The following is a 13,807-nucleotide window of genomic DNA, read 5'->3' as shown; positions in this document are numbered from 1 at the left end:
AATTGTGAGGGCACCGCGGGGATGGATGGTTCTCCAGAAAAGAGGGGACAGAAGAAGGGAGGATATCCTGCTTCCTGCCAGGGGAAGTGAGGGGAGGCCAGAGCGCGCAGGCCCATTGTGGAAAGCCCAACATGGAGCCCTGTCACCCTGCACCATCATAGGCTGAACGAGGCTGGGGAGGGCCTGAAAAAAAAAACACAATCATGCACCATCATGTACTAACATACAGAGAAATACATGAACAGAATGTAAACACACATGTAAATGCAGTCATACACAGTCCATGCTCATGTGAAATCATGTCCTGAAACAGATTTCTTTCTCTTTTTCTTTATTATTTTTTACCCCCCCCAAATATGTTTCATTTGTACAAACTCACGCTTTGTTTTTGTGGATAATATCATAACCTAGCAAAGAAAATACATCTGGGATGTATAACAACGTTGATGTATATTCTTACACATTCACTGCACTTAGTAATAGAATAGAAAAATCATATATTCTCTGTTATAAAATCTGTAAGAAGTGACATGACAGGTTTTTTACATTCTCAAAGTGCCATAGTTCAGGTTGGGGGCAAGGGGAATTGAAGGGTAAAAAAATCCTACTTGGAACAAGGAGGAAATAAGATAACACTGAGACGTCACATAGCCCTCTGACAGTTAATGTCCTCCCTCCCCTTTACGGGAACACATTACCGAAGAGTTCCCTTTTAACTTGAAAAAAGCACCACAATGTCGTCCTGTCCCTCCTTTCATCAGAATCATCATTATGAAATGGATCCATCTGTCTTGGCTGTGGTGCACACAGTAATGCTCTCCAATTCTTTTCATGTTCTCCATAACATCCTATTGTCATCGCTGTGTGAGCCTGTTCTTTTTTTTGTCTTCCTTTGGTTTGGTGACTCCTTTGTCTCTGTCATAAAGTCTATCACAGTCCATAGTTTTTTCTCATACGTGGCCGGCAGCTCACATCAGAACATCCTCTCGGTGTTGAAGACCCTCAGCTTGGTCATGAAGTTGAAGTAGATGAAGGCCAGACAAACAAGCAAGTTCTTCATCAGGTAGAGGAGTGGCGTTACAAAGCCGAAGAAGGCAATGAGGCCGATACGCACAAACAGGAAAGGCAGATCCTGCAGGGCCACGCCTAGCAACGACAGCAGGGGACTGTGGGGCATGACTACCAGCCGCAGGCACGACAGGTAGCTGAAGATGTAGATAGGGAACACCCAGCCCGAGTAGTAGACCGCCGGGTGCCCTGCCACCCTCACCATCTCTACCGTGTCCATCCAGAACAGAAAGCTGTCCACAAACACTTCGGCTCGGGCATCGCTGGCACACAAGAAGCGCAACGCGCCTGTGTAGGCATATGGTGAGACGCCATGGTCTGCGGACATGCTGGCGGAGCGTGCAGAGCATGCCGAGCGCGAGCTCAGGCCTGACATGCTGAACTGTCTGCCTTGTATCTGGTTACCTGGCATCCCCTGGAGTGTCCAATTGGCCTCTGGTTGAGACCCCGCCCCGTTCTGGTCCTGCCCATTTGGACTACCAGGTTGCCCTGGTTGTGTAGGGTGCCTGGGCACACCTGGCATTACGGGTGCCGCAGGGTTTTCTGGGTTTACCGGTGTCACTGGGGTTACGTTCATGAGGAGAGTGGAAGGGATCTCAGCATCTCGGGCCAATTCGTTAGCTGGATGGAAAGACAACAGCACATGGGTATGTTAACCATGTGATAACAACCCAGATCAGAACATCTCATTATGGCACAGAACCATGGAGCACACCACGTCATTTCAACGTGGACAATTGGGTAATATTTGGTTGAGACGTTGATAGATAAGATTACAATCTACATTCACCCCCTTAAGAAAACAGCCAAAAGTTTGTTGAATACCAAATGTGTTATCACTATGCTTTCAACCGTCTAAAAGCACAGGCAAATTTTTATGGAAAAACCGTGTCTGATTTTTGGTTTAGTTGTCACTGAAATGTTTTATCACTGCACTTTCAACCATTTTTTCAACAATGTTCAATTGGGAATAAGTCAGATATATATATATATTTTTTAAACGTTAATGTGTTACCACTGCGCTTTATCTTATCGCACAACCAAATGACCTGGATTGCAGTTGAGATTATTTTAAAAGTACGTACACTATGCATAGTGCAAGTGATAAATGCTCTTTGAAATTCTTTATTGTAGCAATTGTGAAGATCTCCACAGAACTGCGACCTTTGCATGCTATCTTGATTATGCACCCTTTCTATGATTACATAGGAGGACATTATTTAGTTACAGTAACTTCAATGGCCGTGGATGTGTTACTCTTTAAGCCAATTACTGTATTAGTAATATTAAGTAATTAAGTAATATTAAGTAATATTAAGTAATATTGAATTGTGTTTGGTTGACAATGCAACCAAATATCAACATTTAAAAGGAGATGTATCTACTTCTTGGATAGTTTCATCTGAGCCACTGGCTTAATCCTCTTCTTTAACTTTCATTTTTTTGGTAGAGTTGCAGACGTGAATCCAACATATAATTTGTTAACACGTAAACAGGCTCTATCGACTCTATTGCAAAAGTGATATTGAATTGTGTTTTGTTTGTCAACACAACCAAATGTCAACATTTGAAGGAGATGTGTCTTCTGCTTGGGTAGTTCTTTGCCACTGACTTAATAAATTATATGTTGGATTCGGTCTCCATCTCAACCAAAAATCGAAGTTAAAGAATAGGATAAAAATCCAATCACAACTTTGCTGGGAGTGATGGGTTTATTTGCAGAGCGATTTAGTTGAGAGATTCCTGTTGACATATCAGTGCAACGTAATGTAAAGTGTGACCTAGGTTATTCTGACTTTTTTTCATGAAGCCCACATATTCTCAACCATTTGAGAGCTTTTCACACAATCTAACACTTGATTTTCTACAGTAGCCAACTATGGAAGGTTTGTTTGAATTTGGTAATGTTTATATATATATATATATATATATATATATTTATTTATTTTAAACTAATCTCACTTCTGATGAAGTCTCAGTCTCACTGTGATTAGTAGATTCCCAAATGACCTCACGATTGGCCACTTCCTTATTTCTTTCCTATGAATTGGCATGATTGTGAAACAGGGACATCCTTTTTTCTAGTAATTATCTTTTGAGTCAGCAAAATTATTCAGAAATGTTGTTGTAGCTTAGCTATGAATGTGTGCTTGAGAGAAATGCCTCCCTTCAGAGTGTTGTTCTGATACTCTCACTCTGAATGTTTTTTATATATTTATACACTTTATATTAATAGTGCAAATATGAAAATATATATTGACTCATAAACTTGTTTATACATAGAAAATTGTCTGCTATTTACTCTAATGCAAAAGTGATATAGTATTGTGTTTGATTGTCAATGCAACAACAGCTCAACATTAGAAGGTTATGTACACTACATTACCAAAAGTATGTGGACACCTGCTCGTCGAACATCTCATTCTGAAATCATGAGCATTAATATGGAGTTGTTCCCCCTTTTGCTGCCTAACAGCCTCCACTATTCTGGGAAGTCTTTCCACTAGATGTTGCAACACTGCTGGGACTTGCTTCCATTCAGCCACGAAAGCATTAGTGAGGTCGGGCACTGATGTTGGGCAATCAAGTCTGGCTTGCAGTCGGTGTTCCAATTAATCTCAAAGGTGTTTGATGGGGTTGAGGTCAGGGCTCTGTGCAGGTCAGTCAAGTTCTTCCACACTGATCTCAACAAACCATTTCTGTATGGACCTCGCTTTTTGCACAAATTTGTCATTGTATGTTGTACTGTTAAGATTTCCATTTACTAGAACTAAGGGACCTAAACCAAACCATAAAATATTGAATTGGCACTATGCATTGGGGCATCCGCCAAACCCATCCGCCTGGGAGATTCATCACTCCAGAGAACGCATTTCCACTGCTCCAGAGTCCAATGGTGGTGAGCTTTACACCACTCCAGCCAACGCTTGGCATTGCGCATGGTGATCTTAGGCTTGTGTGTGGCTGCTTGTCCATGGAAACCCATTTCATGAAACTCCCAATGAACAGTTATTGTGCTGACGCTGCTTCCAGAGGCAGTTTGGAACTTGGTAGTGAATGTTGCAACCAAGGACAGGCGATTTTTACGTGTTACGCGCTACAGCACTCGGCGGTCTCCGAGCCATTGTTGAGCCTAAACATTTCCACTTTACACCTTTCAGCAATGGGTGTGGGTGAAATAGCCAAATCCACTCATTTGAAGGGGTGTTCACATACTAATGTCACGTCCTGATCTGTTTCACCTGTCCTTGTGATTGTCTCAACCCCCTCCAGGTGTCGCTTATTTTCCCCAGTGTATTTATCCCTGTTTCCTGGCTCTCTGTGGCCGTTTGTCTTGTATGTTCAAGTCAACCAGCGTGTTTTTCCCCGTGCTTTTGCTATTCCCTCTTTTGCTAGTCCTCCCGGTTTTGACCCTTGCCTGTTTTCTGGACTAACCCGCCTGCCTGACCAGTCTGCTTGCCGTGACCTCGAGCCTGCCTGCCACTCTGTGCCTCCTGGACTCTGATCTGGTTTTGACCTTTTGCCTGTCTATGACTATTCTCTTGCCTAAGCCTTTTGGAACTAATAAATATCAGTCACTCAAACCATCTGCGTCTGGCCCTGAGCCCTTATAAAGAAAGAATACGACTAAACAGCACTAAATCAAATCAAACTTTAAATGCACTTTAAATCATTTTTATTTGATTTAGTCCTATTCTTCACTTAAATTTGTTTGAGATGGAGATGTGAATCCAACATATTAATAACTCACGTGTAGATTACATTTGAAATCAACCAAAGCATGAAACTATATTTAGTTGAATCCTGAGTTGAATTGAAACGATACCTGTCCTATATAGGCCTAAACAGTATAATTCATGATATACAGTATGATTAATAAAGTATGGTTTCATTTAATTTCATGTCATTAAACTTACTCTTTGAAATTACTTCAATAGCAACAGTGAATCTATAAACATTTTAAGTGGAGAATTCTCAATAATCATTCTCACGATAGCACATTTGTAGTAGTCAGTGTGAAATAGCTACGCTGGGCTTTGTTGAAACTCTGGATGGGAGACCAAAGGGTAGCTATAGATCAATTCTCCAGTTGGAGATGCTGCCAAGCCTATTGCTTTTTTTTCTGATAGTGGATATAAATAACATTGAAGATCTGACGTTGTTTCAAAAGGTACAAATTCAACGTTATTTTATTATACAAGATTCGTCTATGTTGAAAATTGGTTAGCATCACATAATCCTGGGGTTGAAATTTCAACTTCAAAAAAGTTGGACTTTTTGCAAATCCAATGTACTTTAATAACATAGATTCCACATCACAATACATTGACAAATGACATTAGAACAACGTTGATTTAACCAGAGTCCAACAAAGTAGAACACAGCACAAACACAGGGATTTTCTCTCTGGGCTATATAGGCACTATATTTGACCAATAGCTTTTCTGATCAGTGGGAAAGGACAAACGTTTTGGATCTGGCCATTTCTTCAAATAAAGGGATTCCAAGAAAATGACAGCCACCCTTAGAACAACGTCATGGTTTTTGCCAATTCGGCACTGTTACGAATAATCAGTTGGTGGGTCATACATAGCATTTCCTGTTAATTTCCTGAGATAGAGGACATATCCCCTGATAGTGTGAGTATTGTTGTCGTCATGAAATTACACTACTGTTGGTCCCGCTGCATGTGACAAGAGGTTGTGCTCAGTGGATCATGTATTGTTTGGTTGATTAGATGCAACAGCTGCTCAGCCTGGCCTCAGATCCATACAAAGCATACTACACGTATTTTTGTACACCTACAAGACGTATGATATGTACTAATGGTCTAGTAACTTCAGACAGAAACTAAAGTAGGGAGGTTGGTCGGGAGGATGGACGAGTGTCTAGCAATCCAAAGGTTGCGTGTTCCACTCACGTCAGGGACAACTGTAGCTTTGAGCAAATCCTTCTCCTAACCCTTTTCCTAAACTTAACCTAGTTCTCCTAAACTTTTACATAGATTATCCTAACCTTTGTCATTAGTTCTCCTAACCACCAATGTAAATTCTCCCAGTAATTCTAATTTGTTGTTAGAACGCAACAAGCAACATGGTCTCAGCGAAAGACGCATAATACTATGTCATCCAATTCATATGCTACTGTACAACCGAGCAAGAAGTATTATACTATACATCCTCTAATTTGTATGACTTCAAATGAGTGGATTGGGCTATTTCAGCCACACACGGTTATGATAGGTGTATAAAATCGAGCAAACAGCCATGCAATCTCCATAGACAATCATTGACAGTAGAATGGCCTTACTGAAGAGCTCAGTGACTTTCAACATCGCACCGTCATGCGACAAGTCAGTTCGTCAAATTTCTGCCTCGCTAGAGATGCCTCGGTCAACTTCAAGTGCTGTTATTGTGAAGTGAAAATGTCTAGGAGCAACAACAACTCAGCCGTGAAGTGGTAGGCCACACAAGCTCACAAAACGGGACCGCAGAGTGCTGAAGCACTTAACTCGTAAAAAAGCATCTTTCCTCAGTTGCAACACTCACTACCAAGTTTAAAACTGCCTCTGGGCCTCCCAGGTGGCTCAGCAGTCTAAAGCACTGGATCGCAGTGCTAGCTGTGCCACTAGAGATTCTGGGTTCGAGTCCAGGCTCTGTCCTAGCTTGCCGCGACTGGGAGACCAGGAGGCGGTGCACAATTGGCCCAATGTCATCTGGGTTAGGGAAGGCTTTGGCCGGCAGGGATGTCCTTGTCCCATCGCGCACTAGCAACTCCCGTGACGGGCCGGGCACAGTGCACGCTGACACAATGTTTCCTCCGACACATTGGTGCAGCTGGCTTCCGGGTTAAGTGGGCATTGCGGCTGGGTTGGGTTGTGTTTTGGAGGACGCACGGCTCTCGACCTTCGCCTCTTCCGAGTCCATACGGGAGTTGCAGCGATAGGACAAGACTGTAACTACCGATTGGATACCACAAAACTAAAAGGTTAGCACAAGTACTGGAAATGCGTTCTCTGGAGTGATGAATCACGCTTCACCATCTGGCAGTCCAACAGACATATCTAGGTTTGGCAGATGCCAGGTGAACCCTACCTGCCCCAATGCATAGTGCCAACTGTAAAGTTTGGTGGAGGAGGAATAATGTTCTGCGGCTGTTTTTAGGCCCCTTAGTTCCGGTGAAGGGAAATCTCAATGCTATAGCATACAATTACATTCTAGACAATTATGTGCTTCAAACTTTGTGGCAACAGTTTGGAGAAAGCCCTTTCCTGTTTCAGCATGACAATGCCCCTGTGCACAAAGCGAGGTCCATTCAGAAAAGGTTTCTCGAGATCGGTGTGGAAGAACTTGACTGGCCTGCACAGAGCCCTGATCTCAAACCCATCAAACATATTTGGAATGAATTGGAATGCAGAGACAGGCCTAATCGCCCAACATCAGTGCCGGATGTTCACTAATGCACTTGTGGCTGAATGGAAGCAAGTTCCCGCAGCAGTTTTCCAACATCTAGTGGAAAGCCTTCCCAGAAGAGTGGAGGCTGTTATAGCAGCAAAAGGAGGACTAACTCCATATTAATGCAGATGATTTTGGAATGAGATGTTCAAACGAGCAGGTGTCCATATACTTTTGGTCATGTAGTGTATCTTTCTAAATGGAGGGAACTCATTTACATACCAAATCCAACAAATTGCCCTTAGACCAGGTTGAGTAGCTAGCCAATGTTCAATTAAAGTGTGTGTTTAACACAGAGCTTTGTATTCTCACCGTGTCCAGTGAGTCGACTGTGGCGGATCCTCTCCACAATATCGATGCAGATGAGAGAGAAGAGCACCAACGACACGGGGAGCTCTGCAAACGTATCCTGTCTTATACTGTTATTGATCTGCACCTGAGAGAAAACAATGATCAAAACCAATCAGTGATTCAAATCAGACTACAATGCTAGCCCCGATTGTGATCTAATGGAACCGTCATGTGCCAGTCAGGTACCAGCTTGACTTCCCCTCCAAACCTTCTCCAAACACTGCATACAACCCTATGAGTGCTGTACATTGAGTGTACAAAACATTAGGAACGCCTGCTCTTTCCAGGACATAGACTGACCAGGTGAAAACTATGATCCCTTATTGCTGTCACCTGTTAAATCTACTTCAGTCAGTGTAGATGAAGGGGCCCACCTCTTTAAGGAATACCTAGGATAGGATAAAGTAATCCCTCTCACCCCCCCCCCTTAAAAGATTTAGATGCACTACTGTTCCACTGGATGTCATAAGGTGAATGCACCAATTTGTAAGTCGCTCTGGATAAGAGCGTCTGCTAAATGACTTAAATGTAATGTAAATGGCTGAGGTTAAAGAACGATTTTTGAGCCTTGAGACGATTGAGGCATGGATTGTGTATGTGTGCCATTCAGAGGGTGAATGGGCAAGACAAAATATTTAAGTGCCTTTGAAGGGGGTATGGTAGTAGGTGCCAGGCGCACTGGTTTGAATATGTCAAGAACTGCAATGCTGATTGGGTTTTTCATGCTCAACAGTTTCCCGTGTGTATCAACAACAGTCCATCACCCAAAGGACATCCAGCCAAGCATGGGAAGCATTGGAGTCAACATGGGCCAGCATCCCTGTGGAACATGCCCTGATGAATTGAGGCTGTTCTGAGGGGGAAAAAAGAGTGTGCAACTTAATATTGGGAAGGTGTTCCTAATGTTTTGTACACTCAGTGTATACCCTCTGTGACACTTGGTTAGTGAGCTAATCACTTAGCTCTGGTATGTACTCTACAGGACACGGAACAAAAGAGACAGGGCTGAATTTATGGCTCCTCTTATGTAAAAGAGAGCAGATAAACCAAGGACCTGAGTCACCCATGGACCTTTTGTAACCCTTAAAAAGTGCTTCATAGACAGCTAATAGGAGGTGGGCACATCACAGACAGGAAGTGGGAAAGTGCCAGACAGACAGCCAATGTGACCAGGGTGGCTGGGGCAGGATGAGGAACTCAGCTGCTTATCAGTTGCTACTTGGTCATAGGTCTGTAGATTGCTCCCCTGAGAACCCAACTGTTCCTCTGCTCTCATTACCTTTACCCCCTCCTCTCTCATAAGACCCCCGCTATGACTCTGCTGTGGTGGTGCCATAATGGTATGAGTAGACTACAGTCGGCATTCTGCGTAGTAGGGTTTGATGTGCATAGAACCATCTAGACAAGGGATGGGCAACTTGAGGGGGATGGGGGACCACAAAAAAACAGAGCACATCATGAGGGGCCGCAGTGGCTCTTCGGTCTGCCCAGTGGCTAATGGGCCCCCCTGCGAGCAACACATTTTAGCGGCACATCTTAAAAAGTTTTAATTTCCTGCAATTATGCACATTTTGTCAAGGGGCAGAGAGAAAATGTTGCCGTTTTAAAGCAAGTTTGCTGCAATTCTAAACATTTTGCCATGGGGCGGAAAGAAGATTTAGCAATTTTATAACTAATTTCAAGCAATTCTACACATTTTGCCAGAAGGTGGAAGCAAATGTTTGCCAATTTTAATATGATAACTGATGATCAATGGGCCCCTTCCCGGTAGATAATTCAACCATGCTTTCTAAAAGTTTAGATAGCTAGCCACTAGACTAATTTACCAATAAATAAATCAAAATAGCTGACATGGGCTAATTGAGTGACTGCTGATGCACAACCAAATGTTGATTCTATTGTTCTAACTGGTCCGCGGGCCTACAAAATGGGGTTGGGGGGGGGCTGCCAGTTACCCATCCCTGATCTAGACATACAGTAGAATGACATAGAAGTGGAGTAGTACAATCCAGACATTGACGTCTACTTGTTTTCATCATTCCTCGACTCCAATCAGGGACATCAGGTGCGTGGACTCTCGGACAGCTCAATGGCATTACAGTTTTTCTCAGTCGCTTTGGTGCATTTTTCACATCATCCCTAACATGTGCAAAATAATAAGTGCATTTCTCAGAACAATTTGTACAAACTGCAATATACAATAGATATGTTTCTAAAGCTAGTCAGTCACTAAAAATCCTTAGTACATCTCTCAAAAGTAAGTATTCATGCCAATGATCATGTCAGTGTCATCAGAATGATAAGTCATTGAGTCATTGTTCACGAACAAGGTCGTCAAAATGTTTAGGCATGTTGTCAATGTAACTGTGTACTTTGACAGTATTACCTGATGTAAACTTAGGCTACAGTTTGGATGACAGTTACTGCATTGAAAATGCACAAGGCTGCACTTCTATGGCATATATCAATTTCAACAGTACTATTTACATATTACTGTACGTGGGTTATTGATTGAAAGAGACTGGACAACCCAAGGGGCACAAAGGGAAAAAAACTCAATTAGAAAGAAACTCAGGAAACCACCCCTAAGGCACAACTTTGCCCGCAGCACTGTTGTGCTGTCTCTACACATCCAGACGTTCCTGTCTGTCGGCCCACATATTCTCATCCACATCACACCGGATATGTTCACTTCCAATGCAACGTGGAAAGAATCTTTTGGAATGCCTTATCCATCCTCTGCAGGCGTCTACTGTGATGTCCTCACATGCTGCATCCATTGCAGCCAGCAGGGTCATCTATGTGTGTGGCTGACGATCGTACACCTTCCACCTCCATGCTGAAAAGAACACCTCAATTGGGTTAAGGAATGGTGAATAAGGTGGGAGGAATTCTATGAGCATCCTCGGGTGGGTCACAAACCATTGCCATGTTTGATCGATGGAAACTCACTTTGTCACAAATGACCACATACTTTGGCAAATCCTCTCTAAACAGAACCCTCTCATCATCAGGGATGAGAGCCCTGTAGAGAGTCTCTAAAAAGTTGAGTAGATGCTGGGTGTTGTATGGCCCTATAAGGGGGATATGGGTTAGGACACCATGCTCCGAAATAGCAGCACACATGGTGATATTTCCTCCCCGTTGGCCTGGCAAATCCACAGTAGCTCTGTGACCGATGATATTCCGACCCCACCTTCTGCATTTGGTCAGGTTGAAGCCAGCCTCATCCACGTATACAAAGTTGTGAGAGGGTTCACTTGATTCCAACTCCATTATACGCTATATCCCAGAACACACAGTTGAATTTGTTTTGGTAAGGAAGAGTGACATAAAATGTACATATATTGCATGTTCCTTCCACAGCAATGGAAATGTGTGCAGTTTATGCTTACTGTACTATGTATCACTATAAAATGTTGCTGTAAAGTAGTTACATAGATATATGTTTTACATTTTTACATTTAAGTCATTTAGCAGACGCTCTTATCCAGAGCGACTTACAAATTGGTGCATTCACCTTATGACATCCAGTGGAACAGCCACTTTACAATAGTGCATCTAAATCTTTTAAGGGGGAGGGGGGGTGAGAGGGATTACTTTATCCTATCCTAGGTATTCCTTTACCTGTACATACTGGTACCGTAGCTCCTTAACTCTGTCCTCATTCCTTTGGAATGGTACACGGTACAGCTGTTTCATACTCATCTGGTTTCTATGCAGCACCCTGTCAATGGTTGAGATGCTAACCGTATGGATGTTTTCAAAGACATCGTTGTCTTCTATAATGGTCCTTTGTATTTCCCTGAGTCTAATGGCATTGTTTGCTAGGACCATGGTGCAAATATCCTCCTCCTGTTGAGGTGTGAAAAGGCGTCCACTGCCACCGGTTTGAGGTAATCTTGCAGTCCTATGTGGGGAAAAATGCAGTGATGCATCGCACACTTTCACATAGACAAAAACTTGATCTCCCAATATTCGGCTGCACCCTTCGACCCGCCTCAGCCATTGTAAGGCCATGATTGACGACATGATCTACAATAGTGGCCCTTATGTCATCAGATTATCGCCTATGTCCTCTTTTGCCTCATCCTCTGTTTTGCCTTCCACCAAGCATCCTTGCTCCTCTTCTTCCTCCTCTTGGCTGTTGACCCTGTTCGTTTCCTGGTCCATCCATTATTGGAAAATTGCAACTCTGTTTTGTGGTCTGTCTATATATGCTTGCCAATTGATTCTTCATGAGATGCACCTTTGAGCAATTTAGACAACTGGTTGATTGTTGGTTGAACTAACACTTTACATTCCTTCATGAGTGAGGGTCAATTTCACCTGCACAATTCATTAATTCACGTTTTTGTACAAAAGGTTTAATAGAAATGTGTAAAACTATGCTTGACAGTTTATGACAAATAGTTCAACAATTTTGCATGTAATGGCTTATGCAAGGAACTAATGCCTAGATGTTTTGAGGGGTAAGACTATTCAACAGAGAACCATCTACTATATTTTGATCAACATGACATGAGCAATTGCTAATGTGGAAAAAAGCTGACACTTGTACATTATCAATTGCAATTTGTTCAAAGGAATAAGAAATTGCTTTAATGATGTGCACAAGTGACTAGATGATTTGGAATTTGTACAAGTAGTATCAAGAATTGCACTTTTGATCTAAGAAATGCACCAAAGCGACTGAGAAAAACTGTTATCTATTAAGCAGCTACTGGGGGGAGGAGGAACTGAAAACTAGCAGTACTGCAGACCTCAAGGCCTGGAAGTGAATACCTCTGACATAGAAGGTAACCAACAGGTCGAGTGTCAATGGTCAAACATAGACACACTGAGATGAGAATTAACAAATGATGGATACTACTGGGGTCACATGGTTTACCTCTGAGCTGGCGATGAGAAAGGCAAAGCAGGGTAATGTGGAAAGGATCATATAGACCAGGGCCACCGGCCTCCTGAGAGAGAGAGAGAGAGAGAGAGAGAGAGAGAGAGAGAGAGAGAGAGAAAAGGAGATAGATAAAGGAGGGATAGTTTGAGTTATAGGCTAGAGGTTTTCAAAAATTAAAATATTGATGCATTTGGAAATGTACGTATACTGCAAAAACAATTGCAAGCCCGTCGAGAATCGAACACAGCACAGCTACCGGTCAGGTTCACGCCAGAAAGACCCGACAGCCATTACTACACCCCAAGGCTCTGTTCCAGAAAACACTGTGCTGTTATATCACAGCTACAGCTCCTAGCTCCTAGCTTAGACAGTGGATTCCCAACTAGGCCACAGACCAGACAGGCCAGACAGACACTCACCACTTCTTCCTCCCGACAAGAAACTTCTTATTCGTGAACACCATGTACTTCATGGGCACCCAGACAAGCAGGGCAGCAGAGGTGACATAGGCGATGGAGGAGGCCACGGTGAGCCAGTAGGCGGTGCTTGCGTCGCCGGGTGGCTGCGCCACGCTTTTGACCCGCGCTACAATGAGGGCGAACCTCTGCATGACGATGAAGAGCGGCACGCACAGGCCTGCGAACTGCAGCACCTCGCACAGGGCGAACTTCAGCGTCCTCCCCGAGGCCATGCTGTGGCAGCCCCTGTGCTGGGGGCACTGAAAAAAAGAGGGAGGGAGGGAGAGAGGGGACTGTTGTCGCAGTGAAGCGACCCCTGTCCCTCTGAGGGCTGGTTAGGCCTTGGCCCGCTGCATTGTCTGTGTCCACTAGCATTTTCCACACGCTACAACCCCAGCTCACTGCTCTGCCGTTTGCTTACACTGCACTAGGCATTGTGTACCTATATCGGCGCCAGCGGGACGGTGTGATGCGGCTGCCCCTCTAACCTCTTTATGGAGGTTACAAAACAAATTGTCTCTCTCTCTCTGGCCCTTCAAGGATATTATTTTTCAGAAAGAGGCTGAAGCCTTGGAAGA

At 43.5% G+C, this 13,807-nt stretch overlaps 1 protein-coding gene across 1 annotated transcript; it reads right to left on the bottom strand.

Moving 5' to 3' along the window:
- Positions 1-314: 314 nt before the first annotated feature.
- On the bottom strand, positions 315-13,585 carry LOC115131065 (transmembrane protein 236). Its single transcript, XM_029662676.1, has 4 exons — positions 13,191-13,585; positions 12,766-12,838; positions 7,836-7,959; positions 315-1,689 (listed from the first exon to the last, which is right to left on the bottom strand). The coding sequence occupies exons 1-4, from the start codon at positions 13,460-13,462 to the stop codon at positions 974-976; spliced, it is 1,185 nt and encodes a 394-aa protein (XP_029518536.1). The 5' UTR covers positions 13,463-13,585; the 3' UTR covers positions 315-973.
- Between the last annotated feature and the right edge of the window lie 222 nt (positions 13,586-13,807).

This window comes from Oncorhynchus nerka, linkage group LG6 (assembly GCF_034236695.1).
Source record: "Oncorhynchus nerka isolate Pitt River linkage group LG6, Oner_Uvic_2.0, whole genome shotgun sequence".
Taxonomy (NCBI): domain Eukaryota; kingdom Metazoa; phylum Chordata; class Actinopteri; order Salmoniformes; family Salmonidae; genus Oncorhynchus; species Oncorhynchus nerka.
This window is presented reverse-complemented; position numbering and strand designations above follow the sequence as displayed.

What these genes read in the sequence shown, in the direction of transcription:
- LOC115131065 (XM_029662676.1), bottom strand. Translation starts at nt 13,462, where the DNA reads ATGGCCTCGGGGAGGACGCTGAAGTTCGCCCTGTGCGAGGTGCTGCAG. An exon ending in CTTGTCGGGAGGAAGAAGTG is followed by an intron (nt 12,839 to 13,190) that starts GTGAGTGTCTGT and finishes TCTCTCTCTCAG; the next exon opens with GAGGCCGGTGGCCCTGGTCT. An exon ending in CAGTCGACTCACTGGACACG is followed by an intron (nt 1,690 to 7,835) that starts GTGAGAATACAA and finishes CTTTCCATCCAG; the next exon opens with CTAACGAATTGGCCCGAGAT.